Source organism: Thamnophis sirtalis, unplaced genomic scaffold (genome assembly GCF_051295495.1).
Source record: "Thamnophis sirtalis isolate CommonGarterSnake01/CBP01778 unplaced genomic scaffold, rThaSir2_p1.2 scaffold_4, whole genome shotgun sequence".
Classification (NCBI taxonomy): Eukaryota; Metazoa; Chordata; class Lepidosauria; order Squamata; family Natricidae; genus Thamnophis; species Thamnophis sirtalis.
In genome coordinates, this window is record NW_028261384.1 from 56,306,495 (window position 1) to 56,330,384 (window position 23,890).

A 23,890-nucleotide genomic window follows, 5' to 3' on the forward strand; every position below is an offset into this window, starting at 1 on the left:
CTTGACCATCTGATTTTCGGTGACTTTTTCAGGCTGATGTTCCCACCAGTTTGTTGTTGTTTTAATATTATATTTTTTGCACAAATTCCAATGGATCATTTGTGCTACTGAATTGTGCCGCAATTTATAATCAGTCTGCACGATTTTTTTACAGCAGCTGAGTATGTGATCAACAGTTTCATCAGCTTCTTTGCAAAGTCTGCATTTGGCATCATCAGAGGATTTTTCGATTTTGGCCTTAATGGCATTTGTGGGGATAGCTTGCTCTTGCGCAGCTAGGATTAGTGACTCTGTTTCTTTCTTTAATGTACCTGTTGTTAACCATAACCAAGTTTGTTCACTGTCCACTTTATCTTTTATTTTTTCCAGAAATTGGCCATGCAGTGCTTTGTTCTGCCAACTCTCCATTCTTGATTTTATCACATCTTTTCTGTATTCTTGTTTCGTCTGTTGGGCCTTCAGTAGATTTTTGTTCTTTACTTCGATTAATAGATGTTCTTGACTTTCTTTTAAATAATCAGCCAGTGCATGTTTTTCTTCCTCAACTGTTTGCTTCACTTGTAATAATCCTCTGCCACCTGATTTTCGGGGCAGATATAGTCTATCAGTATCACCACGTGGATGTAAACTGTAGTGCATTGTCATTAGTTTCCTGGTTTTTCGGTCCAAAAGGTCCAAATCAGCTTGTGTCCAGTTAACTATACCAGCTGTATATCTTATAACTGGTATTGCCCAGGTATTTATGGCCTTGATTGTATTTCCACCATTCAATTTAGATTTCAAAATTTTCCTAACTCTGTTGGTGTACTCTCGCCTGACAATAGTTTTTACTTTTCCATGCTTGTTGTTAACCAACTGGAGAATGCCTAAGTATTTGTAGGCTTCATTTTCTTTGCATTTAATTAATTGGCCATTGGGCATTTCAATTCCCTCACATGCAGTGATTTTGCCCCTTTTTATGGATACAGTGGCGCATTTTTCCATGCCAAACTGCATTGAAATATCGGTGCTGAATACTCGGACAGTGTTTGTAAATGATTGGATTTCTACTTCTGACTTTCCATAGAGTTTCAAATCATCCATATATAGTAAATGCGAATTTTTTTCAGCTTCTTTGCCTGTTTGGTAGCCTAATTTCATTTTTTTTAAGATTACTGATAGTGGGATCATTGTGATGATGAAGAGAAGAGGTGAAAGTGAATCACCCTGGAAAATTCCTCGCTTGATATTAACCATTCCGTAGATCTCATTCCCTACTGCCAACTCAGTTCTCCATTGTTTCATCGCCTTTTCAGTAAAGGATGTAATATTTTTGCTAATGCCAGCATTTTATGATCCAACTATGTGGCAGTGAGTCAAATGCCTTTTTGTAATCAATCCAGACCATATTCAAGTTCGTTTTTCTGTTCTTACAATTTTCTAATATCATTTTATCAATTAGGAGCTGATCTTTTGTGCCCCTGCTCCTTCTTTTGTTGCCTTTTTGCTCTACTGGCAAGATGTTGTTTGTTTCCAAATAATCCATCATGTTATCTGCAATAATGCCTGTGAGTAATTTGAAGGTTGTTGGCAAGCATGTTATTGGTCTGTAGTTTTCAGGTGTTGTTCCTTTAGTTGCATCTTTCTGAATCAAGTATTTTTTCCAGTTGTCAACCATTCATCAATTTGGCCCTTTTGTAAAATTTCATTCAGTTGCCTGGCCAATATTGCATGTAAACTGGTCAGATATTTGAGCCAGAAACCATGTAATTGGTCCTTTCCAGGTGATGTCCAATTCTTTACCTTTTTTACTCGATTTTTGACCATCTCAGTTGTTATTTCTAATACTTGCATTTGTTTGTTGCCAATGCTTTTCTCAAAGTCATGTATCCACTTTGCTTCCTTATTGTAGTCCTTTGCATTTTCCCACAATTCTTTCCAGAATTCAACTGTGGCCTGCTTTTCTGGTTTTTCACTTTTGGTGTCACCATTCACATTAAGACTTTGATAAAAATGTTGTTCATCTGATCGAAATTGCTGATTTTGTTTATATTGGATGATTCGTGCCTCATATCTTTCAATTTTTCTAGCTGTTGCTGTTATCTGCTGTTTTACAATCTCTACAGCTTCATTGTTGTTTCTTGTATCCAATCTATATCTTCTGATTAGCTGATCTATGATTTTGTTGTTTTTAAGCCGTTGCTCATGCATGTTCCTTAAGTTACTAGCATCTGCTCTTAATTTTTTGACTTTTTGTTCTAATTGGATTTTCCACTTTGGCTTTGATGCTTTTTCTGTTGTGTGACTAGGTACTTTATTTTTAATCCCTAGTTCATTAGTGACTATTACAGCTGCGCTGTACATTAACTGGTTTGTTTCCAAGATGAATCCCGGTTCAATTGTTGAAAACACTGCATTAACCATTTTCATGATAGGGGCCAAAATTTTCTTAGGCACAGTTTTTAGTGATGGTAAACGTTGCCTTTCCTCATTAAGCAGAAAATGCTCCATGATCTTATCCTTCAATTCTTTTTGTTTTTTAGTTAGTTCATCAGTTGGTTCAGTGATAACTGGTTCTAGTGGTGGTGATGTTATTTCCTCCCCGAGAGCTTCTTCTGGGAGTTCTACTATAATGTCTTTAGTTGTGTCTTGAATATCAGTTATTTCCGCTTGTGATATTGTTTTTTGGGTTTTGCAATTTGCCTGAATTTCCTCATGTTCAACTTCACTAAACACTTTATTCCATATAATAAATCGCCTTTGATCTGCTAGTCGTTGTTCACTAACATTTGAATCTGGATATTGTTCTTTCCATAATTCATACATTTGCTTTAAATAACCTCTTTTTTTTGGCTCTGAGTTGTAGTAACAGTCCATTATGGCACGGTTTTCATCTGCACTATATTTTTGTTGTTTTGTTGGCTGGTCCACTTGTAGCCCACTTGTCGACGGATGTCCAGGGACCCCAACATCCGCCGCGGCCCTTGTTAACCCGCGTGACGACCGATGCGGTATGGAATTCTTATTTGTTTTTTTCACCATATTGTATGGGTTGGCGGGTTTGTTTTTACGGGACCAGATGCCAACCTGACCCCAACCCTCCTCCTTTCTCATCCGGGCTTGGGACCGGCAACGGCGGAGTTGTTGTTGTTGTTGTTGTTATTATTATTATTATTATTATTATTATTACTTAATAACAATTATAGTCAAATGAAAATGGATATATGATGATGGTGACATGTATGAATATTTGAGTTAAAGTGCTCGAGTTAACATGAATTATGTTTGTTGACTGTGGAAGAGATGTGTAAAAGTCTATTTGTAACCAACTGATACACTTGCTATAGCATGTAAAGAAGGATGTTGTATTTGTTTTAAATTAAAAATTAAAAAATTTAAATAAAAAAAAATTTCAAAGAATATTTCCCATGCTGGAAAATGGATTCAGAAGATGGAACTTCCTCCCTCCTCTCTGTCTGTCTGTCTGTCTGTCTGTCTGTCTGTCTGTCTGTCTGTCTGTCTATCTATCTATCTATCTATTTATCTATCTATCATTATCATTATCATTATCATTATCATTATCATTATCATTATCTCTATTTACCTAGCTAGCTCTGTCTAAACAGTATTAAACCTGATAGGGTACCTGAGTTGATAAAATGTCTGATCCTCTCAAGCTGTTCTTTTTATCCAGACAAATAAGGCAGCCGCAATAATGCCTTTATATTGCGTGGATACAAGAGACAAAAATATTGGCCCCTCGTTTCATCCTTTTCCATCACTAGTTCAGAATAACTACTATTTCATCAGGTTTGGATGAAAAGGAAAGTAAAGCTGGCTGTTCCCTCAGATTAACAAAGCAGCCCATTTCTGCCAGCTGATCTCTCTCTTCTCCTATGGAAATAAATACGTTTATAAAGCCTATAAAAGGTGGAATATTATGTAAATACAAGGAATATTTTTTCCACAGCAGTGCAATGTCTATTGCTCATTTGATGGGTCAGCTTTGTAAGGTGGCATGTTTTATGGTGCATAACATGTAGTTAGGTCCAACTATTGTGTCCCTTTGGAAAGAAAGAAAGAGTAAGAGAGAGAGAGAGAAAGAGAAAAAGAAAGAGAAAGAAAGAAAGGGAGACAAAGGATGGAAGGAAGGAGAGAAAGAAAGAAAGGGAAAAAAGAAAGAGGAAGGAAGGAAAGAAAGAAAGAGAACATGACCACAATTGAGCCCAAAATTTTGATTGCTAAGCAAGAGCATCCACCACATTTTGCATACCTAGCCAGTCACATGACCACCAACCCACTCCCACATGGTCACATGGCTGCCGAGCCACTCCCACAAAACAGGCCACACCTACGGAATAGGTTCTAAAAAAAATTGAAACCCACCACTGGCAGGAAGCTGCAATGTGTCGATGTATTTTGCAAAATTCTTGGACATGGTGCCAAGTGCCCCAATGACAATGGTATCACTGTCACATGTTTCATCCATAATCACTTAGTTTCAATGGCCAGGTCGCAATATTTTGTGATTTTTTTCCTAGTTCTTTTTCTTAGATACTGGTGTCTCCTGATTCAGCATTATCAATAAATTGTATGCTTCGGTTTTTGACAACTGTGATATCTGGCATGTTGTGTTCTAAATGACTATCTCAAAAGTCCCACAAGATCTCCACCTTCTCATTTTCGATAACATTTTCCACTTAATGTTTCGGACTTTTCGGATACAGGTAAATCATATTTTTTACATAATGATCAGTGGATTAGTTTAGCAACTCAATCATGTCTAGCTTTGTAATTAGTTTGCGTGTTTTTGCTGCACTCACATATTAAATGTGAAACAATTTCAACTTTATGATTGCAAAATCTGCAGGTTGCATTGTCAGTGGATTTTTGTATCTTCACTTTCATGGCATTAGTTTTTAGTGCTTTTTTATTTTTATTATTATTATTTTTTTCTTAAAATTACATAAAAACTCAATATCTACATGAACAGTATGTTGATGGGTACCTTTTAAGAAGTGCTAATAAGTGCTAATAATAATGACAATAATAATAATAATTATAGTATAATCCTATATTAATCCTATATTAATAGTAATATTTGCTCTCCGTACTAATAACCGAGGTGGCGCAGTGGTTAAATGCAGCACTGCAGGCTACTTCAGCTGACTGCAGTTCAGCAGTTCGGCTGTTCAAATCCCACTAGGCTCAAGGTTGACTCAGCCTTCCATCCTTCCAAGGTGGGTAAAATGAGGACCCGGATTGTTGTTGGGGGCAATATGCTGACTCTGTAAACCGCTTAGAGAGGGCTGAAAGCCCTATGAAGTGGTATATAAGTCTAACTATTGCTATTGCTAATAAATTTTCATTGTTTAATTAATCATTCTCTTAATCTTTTAGTTTCTAATGTTTGCTTCTGTTATCTAGCCATTGATAAAACACATAAGGTCATCTTTCAACTTCTAATCTTTACATCTACATAACAATTATATAATGTTATGTAAGAATATATATAGTAACATTTCCCCCATTTCTAGTTTCTACCTCTATATTAATTCTTAAATCTAACAGCTCCTGTATTAGGAAGCATTCTGTATCTATCCCTCTTCCCTTGTCCTTTTACGTGTTTCAGCTCTTATTGACTTCTTGGCATATCTCCCATGCTCCTCCCTTGGAATCTTGTATCTTCTTACATTGTTCATGTTTGATCTAAGTATTTCATCTATCTCAACAGCTTCTTCACTCTGTTGAGCCTTCAATACACCCTTCAATGGTTCTGTCCTCACTTCAGGAATGTCTTTCTGTGTATCCTCTTTTATATTTTGATCTCTTAAGGTGTAATTTGCCTTTACTAATTCATACGCTTTTACTATCTCTTCCTTTTTTATCTTTTTGTATCATTTGTCATTTTTCCTCCCCATCCTTTCTTCTGTTCTTTCTATTTTCTCCTCTATTTCCTGGATTTCTTATTCATTATTCAGTGTCATGTGCTCATGGTTTTATGGTCTCACAACTACATCACATATCAAATTCTTTATCTCCCTATGGTTTCTCGTCCTTGCTTCCTGTATACCTTGGAGCATCAATAATATTTCTTTTAATAATACACTTATTTTTCCCTGTTGTAACATTTTGCCTTATTTTAATGAATTAAAAAAAATACTCAGTAATCTATCAAAATCCCAATGTTCCAATTATCTATCACAAAAAAGCCAATATTAGAACAGTTCACAAAAGCACTCCCATTAAATAGCTCATTAGCAACCCTCACTGAATTTCAAAATAAATCCAAACTGCTTCACAGTCTCACACTGTCCAGCATAATTGTAATCCTCAAAGATTCAAAAAGTTGAATGTTTTCAGTCTGTCTCCAAACACCTAGTATAATCAATTTGCAATTTGCAGGTGTTGTTTAAGTGTATTCCAGCTTATCAGTCAAAACAACTTTCACTTCTTCTTTCACTTTTTTCAGCTCTATAGTGTCTTCCCTGACCAGTAGGTGTCACTCTTACTCTTTTTCTCAGCTTTTGCTGTGAGTAAAATGTCTCCAAAAGTATTTTTTAATAATTTTTCAAAGTCCCTCAAATCAAGGTGACAACAAAAGTATAATCCAATATTTTAAAACAATTTAAATTACTGAAAACTAACCAATCCAGTCTATCCTTTAAGGTTGCTTCTTCCTACAACTTCTTTTCTTTCTTTTCTGGATGTGACAGTAGCTTCAGATCTTGGTCACCACTATTCTTTGGGGTGCAGGGAAAAACCCTACCACCACCTTAGTTGAGTCCCACTTTCCACAGGAGGTGTTTTGGGGGAAATTCCACAACAAAATTTAGAAGATTTTCACCCAGAGAAGCCACATTGTTACAGGATCTTTTCTTCCTTCTCTTCCATTTGGTTCAGCCATAATGTTCATCATCTCTTCTGGGGCTTTCTTTGGGTCAAACAGGGAAACTACACTCTCCTCGCAACCACCGAAGTATCCCCTCTGTCTTCATCACCCCTTTGGCCCCATAGACGCTCCTGGCTTGAAGCAATTGGCGGGACTTCGCGGAGCTCCACTCATCTGCACTGCTTCCCTGCAATGTCAGCTGCCTTCTCTGTAGTGCTTGTTCTTGAGTATTAAACCTTCCATTTCTTGATGGTTTCCCTCTTAAGCCATGCCTATCACATTTTCCTTCAATGTTTTTCAAATGCTGTACAAGCAAAGCTTTGATTTTCCATCCATTTAATCTGTCATCTAGCTGTTTTCCTTATTTTCTGCCTTTGTTTCTATTGTTTTAATAATGTTCTCCATTTTCACATCCTGCAGCAGTTTTTCTGTACTTTGGTTTACATAGTCATTGAAACTTTGCTTTTCTTCTACAGTTTGATGGACTTGCAATAGCCCTCTGCCATCTATTATTCTTGGCAGGTGGGCATCACTTTGTGGGTGTAAAGCATGGTACATATTCAAAACTTTACATGTTTTCCGGTCCAAATTTTCCAGTTCAGCCAAAGTCCAGTTGATGATTCCAGCTGGGTAGCATATCACTGGAACTGTATTAATGTATTAATGGCTTTCATTAATACATTAATTATGTTTCCAGCATTCAGTTTTGATTTTAATATTTTGCGGACCCTCCTGATGTACTGTATTTTTCGAAGTATAAGACACTCTGGAGTATAAGCCGCAGCTTAGTTTTGGGGGAGGAAAATAAGGGGGAAAAATATGCCTCTGCCTCCATTGACATTCATCTGGCTAGCATCCTGTCAATGTATGAGAGTTCATGACTGGCAGAGACATGGTAAAAGGTCAGCTAATGAATAAGCATAGCAACTAAGTCAGCCAATGAAGGCTGTTTGGAAATTGAATCAGTATTTGCTGTGTGAGCAATAAAGAGATAGCAAGAAGCCTGGGCATGGCTTTGTACAAAACTTTGTACAAAAGCTGCAAACTAGTCGGCAGCTCTGAAACTGAAACTAAAACTCATCTCCCATGCTTGTGTTTTGCTTGTATTTACTACCACGTTAGAAAACTTGCTTTTGGTATTGTATATTTATGTGTTATATATACAGAGAACTTATTGAATCCTGCTGAATCAGTTATTTGTGTGTGCTTTCTGGATGTGATTGCTGCTGCGAACTCTGACACATCCTTGCAGCAAATAATGAACAGCCAGGTCAGCTTCAGCATATTATTGCAGCCTGATTCAGCATGAGCAGCTGATTGGCAGGTGGGTCGGCCTTCTGGAATATTCTCAATCAGCTGTTCCTGGCTGCAGGGATTGCCACAGACCATCACCGCCTCTGTGCCTCACATTTTTGTCCTCTGCACATCTTGTTTTCGGGTGGTTCTAGGCAGTGGCGATGTGCTCTGGCGATCCCCGCAGCCTTGAACAGGTCTGAAACGGAGTGTTCAGAGGCTGAAAACACGAGGCACAGAGACCAAAAATGCAAGGCACAGAGACAGTGATGGTCTGTAGCAATCCCTGCAGCCTGGGTCACGTCTAAAATATGACATGCAGAGGCCACAAATGGCTAAAGGGTGGTGGTCGGTGGGTAGGCAGGTGGGTGGGGCTACATTTGGTCTATAAGATGCACCCAAATTTTTACCCTCTTTTAGGGGAGGAGTGTATCTTATTTTCCAAAAAATACAGTATTTCTTTTGTGTTGGTTCTTTGACTTTTCCATTCAAGATATTATGTGCTTCCAATATGCCTAAGTATTTGTAACTGTCATCCTTTGCTAATGCTGCTATTAGTATTATTAGTATTATTAGTATTATTAGTATCATTAGTATCATTAGTATCATTAGTATTATTAGTATTATTAGTATTATTATTTTCTTGCAGTGAGTTGGTGCTTGTACTTGATATTGCAGCATATACATCTTTTAATGCTTGTGGTAGCTATTTCTTTGGAAGAAGCTTCAATGCAGGCAGCCTTATTCTGATGTTTTTGTGTTGTTCTAGAAGCTCAGTTATTCTTTGTTTAAATTCTTTTATTTCTTTAGTTACAGGGCTTTGTTTTTCCTGAGGCAGAGGAGAGGTTCCTGGTTTTCAAATGAAAACAGTTTTGTATCTCTGTTGGGTTCCCTTCGCTAGTCTCTATATTCTAAGTTACTTCTGGCAATGCTTTGGTTTCTTTGCCCTTGGCAAACTTTTGCAGTTCTTCCAATTCCACTTCTGTGAATACTTTATTTTATATTATAAATCAATGTTGGTCTGCTAGTCTCTATTCTAAATAACTCAGGCCATGGCTATCTAGCATCAAAAATACCTGCCAGACTATCCCACCTCTTTTACATGGATGATCTGAAGCTGGATGGGAAAACTCCATCTGAAATAAAACTGTTCCTCAACACTGTCCAGATGTGTGTGTGTGTGTGTGTGTGTGTGTATGACAAATGTGGTGCACTATCAAACAAGAAAAAAACAGTGAAAACTGAAGGAATCAAGATGACCCATAAAAATAACATGAAGAGTGTGGATAAGAATGATTACTACAAATACCTGAATATCTTTCAACCTGACAGCATCAAGCACTTTGAAGTCAACAAAAAGATTAGAAGTGAATACATCAAGGGAGTAAAGAAGATCTTAAAGTCCGAACTCAATGGAGGAAATACCATCAAGGCAATCAACACCTGGGCAATATCAGTCATTAGCTATACAGCTGGAATAGTGAGCTGGACTCAAGCAGAACTAAAAGCAAGGGATAGAAAACCAGAAAAATAATGACAATGAAACATGCACTTCATCCTCACAGTGACATTGACAGACTCTATTTACCAACACAAATAGGTGAGTGTAGAATGTGCAAGTATATTAGATGGTTGAAGAAGAAGAAAAGGCTTTGAAAGAATAGCTGAAGGACAATGAAGAAGATGCACTGAAGTTAGTATATCGGAAAGGCTTACTGCCTACTGGAAAGTCCAATCTGGCCTATAAGAAAGACCAAATGAAGAACAGAATGGAGACATGGAATGACAAAACATCACATGGCCAGTACATTTTAAAAAATAGCAGAGAATGGCTAAAAGAAGTAGAGTTGAAGGGACTAATTCTGGCTGCACAAGATTAAGTCTTAAGGACAAATGTATACAAAGCCAGAACTGAGAACACAGCAACAGACAGTAAGTGTTGCCTATGCAAAGAAGCTGAGGAAATGATGGACTACTTGGTAAGCTGCTGCAAGAAGGTTGCACAGACCAACTACAAGCAGTGGCATGACAAAGTAGCAGTAATGCTGCACTGGAAGATCTGCAAGAAATATCATTTGCCTGCAAGCAAGAACTGGTGGGACCATAAAATAGATAAAGTCATAGAAAATGAAGAAGTTAAAATGCTCTGGGACTTCAGAATCCAGACAGACATGCACCTGCCACATAACACCCCAGACTTAACAATTGTTGATAAGAAAGACAAAAAAAGTCTGGATAGTGGATGTGGCAGTGCCTGGAGACAGCAGAATAGAAGAGAATTAATTGGAGAAGATAACAAAATTCAGAGACATACAAATAGAAATAGAATGACTGTGGCAAAGGCAAGCAAGGGTTGTACCAATAGGTGCCTTAGATGCAATTTCAAAACAACTGGAGCACCACTAAAATATCATAGGCATTGACATTAGTCAATTGCAGAAGGAGACTTTACTTGGATCAGCTTCCATCCTGCAATAATTTCTGTAACACCATCAAGCATCCAGATCTGCCTATCCCAGGTCCCTGGTAAGGACTCAATAGGTACACAAAAATGCCAAACCCAGTTTGAACATCTGGCTGACTGCGCAATGATTAATAATAATTATAATAATATACTTACTTTAACAGCTTTTAGGTCCTTGGTTAGGACCTGAACTTTTTAGTTTTTACCAGTCCCAGACTGTGAATCAAACAGGCTATGCAAGAACAAACGTTCTTTAAGTGGGGAATGGCCAAGAAATGCCAGAAATGCAACTATGGTGTACCAGAACAAATTATAATACCTATAGTTCAAGAATGTCCCCTCAGGAAATTCCAAGGTATTTATGATGTTGTCACTACATCTATGGGATGGTGGTTTTATTATGGTTTTATCTTAATTTAATATATTATCTCTTATAGTGTGTGTGTGTGTGTGTGTGTGTGTGTGTGTGTGTGTGTGTGTGTAGGTGTGTGTAGTATGCCCATTCCTTTTGACTTTTAATCAACTTTTGAGTTGAGACCACTCGTAATAATGCATTGGGTACTGATTGGGAGCAGATATCTAACCCAAAGCTTTGGGTGTTGCTTCAGGACTCAAGGGGTCTCATCCCACTTTTATTTAATATTTATTGAAGCCACTGGGTGAGGTCATTTGCCAGCATTGGTTGAGATATCATCAGTATGCTGATGATACTGTGCTTTATATCTCTGCTCCTAGGCTACAAAGGGATGCATTTGAAGTTATATCTCATGGTCTGGAAATTGTAATATGCTGGGTAGGGAAGAACAGGCTTCAGCTCAACCTCCACTCACATTTTAGTCACCTTCCAAATGGATTGTTGCTTTATAGAATGCTGCCCTTGAAGGGCACCCAAGCTTTGCAGCTGGTGCAGAATGCAGTGGCACAGGCAGTTATGGGATGTTATATCACTGCTCCACAAGCTGCATTGGTTGCTTTTTTGCTTCTAGGGAAAATTTAAGTCTTGGTTGTTATATCTAAAACCTTTCATAGCATGGGGCCAGGTTATTTGCAAAACTGCTTCTCCCTCATTGTTTCGACCAATCCTATTGGATTCAGCAATATAGGCATACTGTAGATCTCCTTGATGAAGGATCTGAGGAGTAGGTCTTTTCAGTTGCTGCCTCTGCCATACAGTACAAAGTATTGTACCATTCAAAATTAGATTGGCAATTCCTTTACAACCCTGCCAGTTTTTCAGAAGTAATCGAAGTATAGTTATGTTCCCAAGCATGGAATTTGAAATGTTAGCAGAACTTGTGATGTGAGAATTCACCCTTATTACTGTCAGAAGAATAATTTGGGGTTCCAACTTGAGGTGGGATTCCACAAGAACAAATACAAATGAAATATTTATTCATTCCCAAATCAAAGAGGTTTGCTTGCAGGGTAAACTACAGAGAAAATGAGATACAAAATAGTTATATAGGGGAACTTGTCATTGATGTGGACCTTGAGAGATGTGTATGCATGTATGTGCTGGTTCGAGGGTGACACTTGAGGGACATGGCTTTGTTGACCTGGCCAAGGAATTGATTAAATCAAGTGATGTAGATTGAGTCTCTTCATTTGAACTGCTATAATTATATTTACATTAATTGTTTAATTAATTTTTATGTTTGTTGTGAGTTTAAAGGAATTCAAAGGCTGTTAATCAGTAACTTTGTTGGAGCCTGGGTTAGTTAACATATGATTCCTTATACAATATTTCTGACAGTTATAAATTTATAAATTCTTCCCATATGACCAACTGCAGGAACACTGCAGCACCCTCCACCTATCTCCCACCATCTCATCCCACCAAGTTCCCAGAAACATTGGGCCTGTTTTTGTGCCCCACTGAGTCCTCACAGGTCTTGGGCTTGCTTCCTGCTCCACCAATGACAAACCTTCCTCCTCAACCCCTGTTAATGATCATTCATTTACCTTCTGTAGAACTTCAGACCTCCAGAGTTTGTGTTGGGGAAGGGAGCAGCCACTCTACTTTTCAGTATCCTTAAGTTACATGGCTCTATTCTTGAAGCAGGTGCCATTTTCAGAGCAGTTGCAATGAATTGTGGGTGCTCTGAAAATGGACCCACTTTCAGGATGGCACCATGCTACCTGTAAAGATGCTAAAGTGGTGAGGTGGTCTGCTTCCCTAATGGAAGCTCCAGAGCTCCAGTAATACACCGAGGTAATTGAGTGATTGGTGATGTGGAGTGGAGGTGGAGAGACGAGGAGGGGATGGGACCTGGAGGGGTGGGAATCACTCCCAAAGTCTGCAGAGACCACAAAGGACAAGCAAGGGAGCACAGGGTCCCTTGCGGGTTGGAGGAAGATTTGGAGGCCTGTGGCAGGTGGCCCTGAGTCTGTAGGCCTCTCAGGATTTCTTTTACCCCAGAGGAATCCTATGCTCTGCTTAGCAATCTGCATAGTCACTTCATGAATGTAATGGAGAGAGCAGGAGTGACAGTTACATGGACATCTGTTAATAATTATCATGACTTGCATCCCTAAAGGGAATTCTCTTGAAGTCAAGGACTACATATATATATATACATGTATGGAGGGACAGATGGATGGATGAGGGAGGGAGAAAGAGAAAGAGAGCGGGAAGGAGGCAGGCGGGAGGGAAGGAAGGAAGGAAGGAAGGAAGGAAGAAAGGAAGGAAGGAAGGAATTTCTCCCATATGGTCTCTCCACACCATATGATAATGATGCCAGTAGATGTTGATCTACCGTGCAGGGAATTCTGGGATCTGATGGCTGAAGCATTCCTTAAAAAAATGAAATTGTTGGATGACAATACTAATTTAGCTGCAAATTGGGCTACTTGTTTACATCTATTTAGTTTAATGGTTGAGCAAAAGTCTATATATTGTAAGGAAGAACATATTATCCACATTTCTATTTGGTATTCTTTTGTCCATTTGATATTTTTCTAAGCTGAAAAGATCCAAATGTTACTATTTTTCCTAATTGATTATGCTTTTTGCAGCACAAAATATCTCTTTTGTATGCTGAATGTGTCTCTGAGCAGAATTGTACAATATTGGAAATGTGAGTGTGTTATTGATGTTCTCAGACCAAAGAAAATTCTAGAATAATTGTTGGGTAAATAGTAGTGGAAGTCATTCTTAATAGAGAAATATTTAATTTACGTTACAGACTGAAACCTTATAAGTATTTTGGAGAATGCTAATTTCACTTAGAGTCTTCCCTGGCTCCTTGAAATTGTCTTCTTAAGTTGAACTGTTTTCCCCATTGGATAGGGAATCTTTTTTATGTCATGTTATAATGAAATGAGCTACCCCAATGTCCCATATATGATTCATGAACCTATGAAATAAAAATGTCAAGAACCCAGAATTTGAGCAAGCAATATTTAATTAATTAAAATTAACAACAAACCACCTTGTATAGTTCCATTTCTAACTAGTAGCTGTTGTCTTACCAGGAAAGTATGGGCAGAATTTCAACTTTGATGAAATTAGAGAAGAGGAAGTCTTAATTTTACAAGGAACTGGGGCATATTAAATGTCACCAAACTAACCTACATATTGTATTAGAATTAGTAAACATATGTCCTGCTGCAAAAAATGCTTGAAACTTATCTCAAATGCAATCAAATACAATATGCTTTGCCCAAGAAAGGCTTTTTTTCTCTTATTGCAAAATGCCTTTTTACATTTATAATTATTCAACTGAGATGATATGAACATTGATATATGGCTTGGTTTGTGAATTAACATAGCAAAACAAATCTTTATCCATACCTTTCAACATACCTTTTCACATCAAAGTTGTATTGGCTCCTTTGAAAGGAGTTTCTTACAGATAGTCCTCGACTTGCAACTGTTCATTTAGTGACCCTTTTGAAGTTACAGTGGCACTGAAAAAGGTGATTTATGACCATTTTTGACACTTATGACTATTGTAGCATCCACATGATCAAAATTCAGATACTTGGCAACTGATTCATATTTAAGAAGGTTCCAGTGTTTCTGGGTCATATGATCCCCCTTTGCCAACTTCTGACAAGTAAAGTCAATGGAGAAGAAGTCATATTCACTTAACCATGTTACTAACTTAACAACTGCAGTGATTTACTTAACTGTGGCAAGAAAGGTTGTTAAATGGGGCAAAATTTACTTAACAAATGTCTCATTCAGCAATAGAAATGTTGGGCTCAATTGTGGTCATAAGTTGAGGACTATCTGTATTGCAAAGGTCCATAAAAATGCACCAATAATAAACACTCAATTTCCCCCCTAAATATATGCTTTATAAGACTGCTGAAATGTCTTGCTCTCCAGTAGAATGAGAGTACGTGGAACTGGCCCGTTCCAAAGGTTCTCGGTACAGAAAGATACAGTATTTTGAAAGATGGTGACCACCATGTTTTCGGAAAAAGGTAATAGTATATTTTCTAAATTTCTCACCAGCAAAAGCATAGATCACAGGATTGATACAGCAATGAGCTATTGCAAGTGCTTCGGTCATTTGAATTGCTAAACCAATACCACTTAACCTGCTGCACTTATCCATTTTGAACAACTGGATCAGAAGAACAACATTGTATGGGGCCCAGAAAAGGAAGTAAACAATCATTATGATAAAAATAAGCCTGACTGCTTTGTTCTTCTTCTCATTTCTGCATCTTAGCAAAGTGTTTATGATGCATGCATAGCAGAAAGTCATAACCATCATTGGAAAAATCAAGCCTATGAAGTTCAGTTCCAGTGTAAAGAACATGTTCCATTCAAAGTGACTTTGATAAGGAAAATGAAAAGAGCATGTTATCCTACCAGCTTCTTCTTGTGCCATATGAAAGATTATTCCTGGTGAACAGGCTAGAATTGCTAGGCCCCAGGTAATAATGCTTGTGATGATGCCATAGAATACTGTTCTGGCTTTTAATGCAAACACTGCATAAACTATTGCTAAATACCTATCAATAGTCAGGAGGATTATGAAAAAGCTTCCACTGTAGAAGCTTAAAAAATAGATTCCAGAAATAATTTTGCATATTGCATCTCCAAATACCCATTCATCTACTACATAATGAATCCGAAATGGCATTGAGAAAATGAAAAGCAAATCAGAAATAGCTAAATTTAATAGGTATATATCAGTCATACTCTTAAATTTCTTATATTTGATTAGAATCAATACAACTAGCATGTTACCCAAAAGACCAAAGATGAATACCAAAGAATAAAGGATTGGCAGGATATTTGAACCAAATTTTTGGACAGCTTTTGCTGGGCATGGTGTTGGCATATCATTATAGTCAAATTCAGTGGTGGTAGATCCTTCATTTGTTCCATTTATTAGATTGTCCATCTTGTTCCCTGGTTACTGAAAAAGACAGTTGTTTACTATTAAAGGGAGACAAAGCAAAGCTTTTAAAAATATTGGAAACATATAATAGTAACAATGCCATATTGATTTCCATATATAAGAGAACACACTGAATTTAATCAGGGAAAGAAAAGATCACCTTTCATCTTCATAAATGTTACCATATCTGAGATGAAAAATTGACTCACTGAAGATTTGCATCTGCTAGAACTTGACTAATCCATTGTGCCCATTGAAAACATTTTTATTTTTGGAAATGCAACAAAATAGTGAAAGCTCTATTTTTGCTAATAGATCTGTAATATGTCTTACACTCATGTAAATACATTAAATGGCAAGTACATCCAAATGGGAGTTAACTTTCCAAAATCTTGGATCCCAAGCAATGAATTCATTTAACAAAAAGTCAAACCAGATTTCACGGGATATTAGTCACAGAAGATTTTCATATTTTTAAATTAAATTTACATAAAATATTTGAAGAGAGTCCATTTTCAACTTATTAAATCCTTCTACTATTAAAGGAGCAACTTATATAGCCCTATGGCTGAAATGTGTTTGGAAAGTAGTTGAGAAGAATGTGAATTGGAATGAAAACTTGTTTTCTCACAGGTTCCGATGGATTCCAATAGAAGCAATCCTGGGAGTAGTGGATTTGCTTGAACTACATATACTATTTTCTGACTCACCATTTATTTATCTTAGGTTTTTATTGTGAAGTGAAGCTTCATAATAATATCAGGGTTCCCATTTTGTAAAGCAATATTACAATTTTCATTCTACAAACATTCAGAAGCAAGTTGATGATTGATAGTGAAACCAATCAGACCAGCTTCTTTTCCACCTTATCTGATTTCGAATTCTGAAGAACTAGAAATGTCACAGTCCTTTTTGCCTTGACAAAGTTCTTGATTAATATGAATAATGATTCTGCATTTTCCTTCACAAATTAGAATAGTTATTTTTATTTGTTATCATTACCTTAACTAATCAATGCCAGAATATAAATTAATAAGGGTATATAAATTAATAAAAAGAAAGGAAGGAGCTATCACATAAAAATATGTTTTATGAAAATAAAACGTATTTATGCTTCAATGTTACTTACCTAACTTTTCCAATGGAACTTTTATTACTCTTAGACTTTCAAGAAGGACATATCCCTGTAGCAGGAGTTAACTGAAGAAAATAGTCACAAAGGCTTGCATGTACATGTTCCCTAAGGAATGAAAAAGAACAACATCATCTGATGTTGAAGGGAGAACAAAGTTTTAAAACAGAATTAGGGAAACTGAGGACATTCAGAAATATCTCTACATTAATAGTACAACTATACTATGCTCAAAGTCTTTAGGGATTCAGCAGTCATAATAATAATACTTCCATATATTATTATTGTATGATAATAAAGTTGCAGCTGCAACAGAAAGATGATGAAGAAAAAAGAGCAGTGAAAGAAGATCGCAGAAGATCCACTGAAGCTTCTATACTATGAGGGCTTACAAAGCTAAAGAAATCAAAGTGGCCTATACGTAAGATCAAATGAAGAACAGAAAAAGACATGCTAATGCAAAGTATTACATGGCCCTTACATGAATAAAATTGTACGCAAAGCACATATACTAATCCCTGACAATGGCTAAGAGCAGAAAAGTTGAAGAAAGACACAGAGGTATAATTGTGGTTGCATAAGACAACACTGTAAGAATAAATGCATACAAAACCAGAACTGAGAAGACAGAAACAGACAACAACTGCCACCTTTGCAAAGAAGCTGAAGAAACAGTAAATCACCTGTATACATGCTGCAAAACTTCACACAAGGCAGCAGCATAACAAAGTAGCAATAGTAGTTGCAAGGAATATCATTTGACTGTAAGAATTAGTAAAACCCCCAACTAGACAAAGTAATAGAAAACAAAGCAGCTAAACTTTCTAATTCAAATAGAGCAATATCTGCCATGTAACACCCAAAACTTAATAATTGCTGATAAGAAAGACAAAAATGTCTGGGTATTGGACATGGCAATCGCTGAAGATAGGAGAATAGAAAAGAAAGAAACAGAGAAAATCATAAAATACAAAAACCTACAAATAGAAGTAGAAAGAGATGGCAAAAAACGTAGTAATAGTAATAGGTGCCTTGGCTGCAATTCCAAACCATCTGGCATACTACCTGAATACCATCAGCATTGACAAAATCACTGTCACTCAGTTGCAAAAGGCAGCTTTACTTGGAACAGCTTATATCTTGTAATGATATGTTTTATAATATTAAATTATATCTACCTATCCAAGATCCTTGTGAAAGATTTGATATGTGTACAACACACCAAATCCAGCCTAAACATCTATCTAACTGCAACAGTCAATAATAGTAATATTAATAGTAGCAAGACCAAGAAAAGCAACTTATGCCTGAGTTTAATTGTAGAATCATCATGTAAAGATCTCCAGATTTTGTAGTTAACAGGATATGCAGAGAATTATTCTGCAATTTCAGGTGGTCATCAGAATTTAATTGCCTACATTTTAGCATGTGATCTAGTTGCTTTATCTGTGGACAAAGCCATCCCACCTATTAGTTTCTGAGAACTCTATCTACAACTGAACCACAAATTAAGAAGCAAAGAGGAGGAGCACTGCAAGGTCTGAATCATGACTGAGTCATGGGAAAATGAGACCTGGAGAAAAGGAGATGCCTTTCCTCCCTCCCTCCCTCCATTCCTTCCCGTCTACTTTTGCCAAATTTAGAGGAGCTCTGCCAGTTGTAGCTATCAAGAAATAGGACAAAATATGACACACACAATATTTCTTTATTGCCAGAGCTTTTAGTTAACACTACTGGAAAGCTGCTCAGGTAGACTTCACTGCAATGTGACATTCTGGGAAGCTAGAACCAATGTTAAGAGCTGTTGAATTGCAGGAAATATTAGGGAATAAGATGCTTTAAGATTATCAGGAATAATAAGCAACAGCAATGCATAAGAAGAAGGGACAAATATCAGCTTGTTTCATTCCTTTCTGGCTGCTAGAACTCCTTGAAAATCTCAATGTGTACCAAATAACTAGACTGCCTCCTGCTCTGAACTTGTGATGGAAGCAACCCATCCCATAGCAACTGGGAGCCAGCTGAGGCCCACTAAGCCTGTTTACATCTAGCAGCAAGTGTGAATGGCCGGAAAAACAGCTGCAGCTGGAACTCCCCTTCTTGTCATACTGAGTTTTCAAGACTCAAATGTGCAAATACTTGTCATAAAGGAAATTCAGTACATTGTCACTGTTTTGTCTGTTTATTGCAGCTGATAAGGTGGGGAGAAGATATAGAAATGATTTGACATTTTCAGTAGAGAAAAAGCAAAAGGCTGAGAAAGGCTGAACAATCCATATCAAGATATTTTTAATTAGAAATTATAGAGGGGGGAAGGAGGAAATTTCAGGACAATTGTTTCTGCAAAATTATTGAAATTTCCTTTATTTGCTTAAGTAAAATTATGTATCTCAGGGTATGTTAAAAGCAAGAAGCAGATTCATTCCATATTTAGAGAAATGCATGTTTCACTTGCCCATTTCCTACTAGGCTGTCTTTGGGGAGTAAGAGTGACTCATCTTTCCTATATGCAAAGGTCGCTGAGCTGGAATGCCATCCCATATTTTTCCTCCCATTTCTATAGCTGGGTCAGGAGCAGCCCTCCCTTCAAGCAGTGTGATCTGAGTGCAATACTGAATGGAGAGGTATGTTAGAGGTGAAACTATTCTTTGCTAGAAGGATTAGTATTGTTTACGGAATTTGGATTCATCTGGCTATCCTTGCAAGGTGTCTTCTGAAGTGAGACGTTTATTGACAGAATTGCAGGTACATTATTACTAGGGGAATAGCAAAAAATGATTTGAGAAGGAAGATCCAGGCTTTGATCAGGACACACCTATACTTGGATTATTTGCCAGTCAGAAAGAAGCTCCAGGGTACTATGAGCACTGGGAAAATGAGCCAATGTAATTCCAGTTCAGATGCAATGTAGTTGAAAGTGCTGTTTATTGCTGTCAAAAGTTGTGGTTACTTCATCATTGAAGGTTTTTAAGAAGAGACTGGACAGTCATTTGTCTGAAATGGTATAGGGCAGGGTTGTCAAACTCCCAGCCTATGGGCCAGATGCATCATGTGCTGGCAATGCCCAGACCCAGTTTAGCGAAGGGGGAAAAAGTCCTGATATATCACGTGATGCCGCCGTGACAATGTGAGTTTGACAGCCCTGATATAGGGTCTCCTGCTTGAGCAGGGGGTTGGACTGGAAGACCACCAAGGTCCCTACCAGTTCTATTTTGATTGATTGGTTGGTTGAGGGTTTTGCTTTGTTTTAATTTTTCAGATGGAATGGCTTTGTATTTCCTTTGAAAAAAATCTTCCCTTACTTCTTTTTCCAGCTCCTGAGTGCTACACAGATATGCAAACAACAAACCAAACAAAATCTAACTACAGAGGTCATATGCAATCTGCCAGCATTGTTTTCTCACTTCTGCAGTTCCATCCAGTGGAGCCTTTATTGCATTTCAGGAGTATTGGAAAATATAAAAGCTTCTTTTGCATTAAGGAGAGGAGCAAAATTGGAGTACCTAAGGAAAAATAGATGCTTTGAGCTTTCAGATGTATATTTGAACTTATCCCCCAACACACTTGGTCCTGTGCTTTTAGAATGAAGTTGTTGAGTATGTATGTATGTATGTATGTATGTATGTATGTATGTATTTATTTATTTATTTATTATATTTATTATATTTATTATATTTATTATATTTATTATATGTATTATATGTATTATATGTATTATATTTATTATATTTATTATATTTATTATATTTATTATATTTATTATATTTATTATATTTATTATATTTATTATATTTATTATATTTCTATGCTGTATATCACAAAATGAGATCTCAAGGTACAACATATAAGTAACTCAATAGTACATCCTATACAAATGTTTGCTGGCTTCTCAATCCACTGGAAGTATGCCAAATAAAAGTCCCTGTTAAACAAGTCTATTTTAACAGCCTTCCTAAAGGACATCTAGAAAAATCACTAGCCAATATGTCCCAGAAAGTCTGATGTGTGACTTGTGTGGTCAGTAGTCATACAACTCTGTTAAGAATAATGCTGAGGAGGAAGGCTATGAAGAAATCTGTTTTGAAGGGCAAAATAATTTGAAGCACATTTCTCCTCGAACTCAGCAGTTTCTTCCACAATTGCTGCCAAAGTCTTGATGAAAAGATACATTTGGTTTAATGTTCAAACAAGGGGCCACCTATGCACCCATGATTTGCCCTTTGAATCTACATCACTGCACTACTATCTGCCAGATTCCCAACTCTGCCTTTTCCATTTAGTAACCCAAACAAAGTGAATGCAGGGAAATTGGTGAGAACAAGGAAGGAAGCAAGAATAAGAACAACTCCAAATGTTCCCCACCCAAATTAGAAGCATATTCAAAGACCAAGTGATGCAAGCATTTTTAAACTCATAAGTAGTAAAGTCAAAATAAATTAGCTCTGAAGATGATTCAGTGACTTTACAATTTAAAGATCGAGGGTCTGAGGTCTTTCAGATACTGTTGAACTAAGACTCCAGCACAGCTCATCACTGAACATACACTTTGAGTCATCCAGGTTTTACAGTTCAGCAACAGCTGCTCCTATTTTAGTGGGGCCCTGTGAGTTTTCTGATGTAGAACCACTATATTTCTGATAGTTCTGATTCTCAGCCACTGCATAAATTGAGAAAAAAATCAGTCCCTGCATTATAAGAATCTGAAGGTGCAGCTAATCGGATAAGGCTAAATTATTGCTGTCTGGATGGATGGGTGGGGACAGTTAACCTCATCAAATATTTTTTTATAAGCATCATTGTCCTCCTTTAGTTTCTTCCATACTAATAGTTTCATTTATATGGGAAACTTGGCATATTATTTAGTGTGCATAAATGTAAACCTAAGCCTGCAGAAGTCTTCTTGGTTTAACAAGTAGCATTTATTTGGCAGAAGTAGGCAACAATTTTGGGCTGGTAGACAAATTGGAATTTTGGAATATGTTGTAAGAGTAAGTACAAAATGGATGCCATGGGTAGGACTCATCTATTAACAGACTATGATTACCATAGCAAAATAGAAGCCAATCAGAAAACCATCATTTACTGAAAAGGACCTGATGAAATTATTCTGTATTATTTTTGTTGCTTCTAATAATTTGTCTTTTCTAGAAAAACTTTTAAACAACACACTAAACTACTTCTTCATGAGTCTGAATGGCATTCTTATAAAAATGGTATTAATGATTGTATATCTTTGTGTTCCTACTTATTTATTAAATTAAGTTACACTTCATTACAATTACATGAAAGCCTGGAAGAGCATAAAACTGTTTTCAGATATCCATGAGCAGTATGTTTGATAGACCAATAATAATTTATTTTATTCCCATTTCTCTGAAATTATAAAAAAAATCCCCCTCTGTGTATATATATTCTCACATTTATATATTACAAGGCTGGGACCTCTCAGAGTTTTACTCCAACAGCATCTTTGAAAAAGCCTGCATCAAACCCAAGAAAGCTATTATTTTCCATATAGAAACCAGCTTTATCTCACAGCATAACATTCTCATTTAAATTACTATAAACAGGTTATTATCCAGTATACGTAGATATTTCTACTATAAAGTCATGAATAGATTCAAATTTTACAACATTACAAAAAATATTTTTCATAATGTTTTTTCTCAAATTTCAGTAACTTGAACGATTGTTATTTAGAACTAACATTGCTGATCTATCAGCATTCTCTTCGTTAGTTGTCCACAAAACAGAGCAGAGAACTACTGTGCACAGACAATCATTTATATTCAGTCAAACTTCTGAAATGCAAACATAACCAAAGATGTATACATTTAAAAAGCATGGCATGAAGAGTTGTTGTTTTTGAAATTCAACATTTCCCTTCAAGCTTTATCTTCTATCATGCTTTTAGCAGGGTTTGTGATTGCAGATGTGAATATATTTTATTCATATATGTTCTCTAAATTTTTGTGTTATTATAAAATAAATTGACTTACCAGTTTAAAAACTTTTAAAAGGTGATCTTGACAGGATCATTCTTTTTTGCAGGTACATTATAAATTAAAGAAAAAAGATACATGTAAGGCAAAAAATAAAATACTATCTCTCTGTAGAAACTAAGGATAGTTCAAATTCTGCAAACTGTTAGCCAAGAAAGTGTATCTTATTTAAAAAAATTAAGAATCAGTTCCTTTCTTCTAAAAATAATACCTTTTTCTGATTGGCACTTTCCACATCTGTTTCTTCTATATTTATTTATATCCCAATTGTATTAGTCTTACATATAACTTAAAGCAGAACATATATCCAGTATATCTTCCTTTTATTTTCTCCACAGCAACAATCCTGTGAGGTGAGTTGGGCTGAGAGAAAGTGACAGATCATCCAGCTATCTTTCATGCCAAAGACGAACTAAAACTCAACAGTTTCACAGTTTCACCCAGATCTGTAGATTTCATTGCACAATTACAGTGCAAACTGTCAAAACACACCCCAAAGCTCTTGCCATTGAAAAATGGGTCAGTATGCTGATGGCCAGATAAAGCCAGACCCATATGAGATACTAATGAGTAATTACTCATATTTACTCCTGTCTCTTATAGCAAGATTCCAGGTCAATGCTAAATAGGTCTGAATATCAAAATTGAAGAAAATGATTCTAATTATCTCTTGAGTTATTGCTTTCCTTTCTGGTCGGTGGAGAATGAGATGAATGATATGCATATCCCTAGAACTAATAATACAAAAGCAGCTTTCATTCCACTGAA

At 36.6% G+C, this 23,890-nt stretch overlaps 1 protein-coding gene across 2 annotated transcripts; it reads right to left on the minus strand.

Annotated features, from left to right (window-relative positions):
* Positions 1-14,016: 14,016 nt before the first annotated feature.
* LOC106547889 (C-C chemokine receptor type 5) lies at positions 14,017-23,505 on the minus strand. 2 transcript variants are annotated; one of them, XM_014065155.2, is made up of 4 exons: positions 23,334-23,505; positions 23,120-23,160; positions 17,118-17,228; positions 14,017-16,006 (listed from the first exon to the last, which is right to left on the minus strand). In XM_014065155.2, the coding sequence occupies exon 4, from the start codon at positions 15,989-15,991 to the stop codon at positions 14,930-14,932; it is 1,062 nt and encodes a 353-aa protein (XP_013920630.2). In that variant the 5' UTR covers positions 15,992-16,006; positions 17,118-17,228; positions 23,120-23,160; positions 23,334-23,505; the 3' UTR covers positions 14,017-14,929. The 2 variants fall into 2 exon arrangements, with proteins under 2 accessions (XP_013920630.2, XP_087567975.1); XM_087711849.1 differs by lacking the exon at positions 23,334-23,505 and having other exon boundaries at positions 17,118-17,255; positions 23,120-23,255.
* Positions 23,506-23,890: the final 385 nt, after the last annotated feature.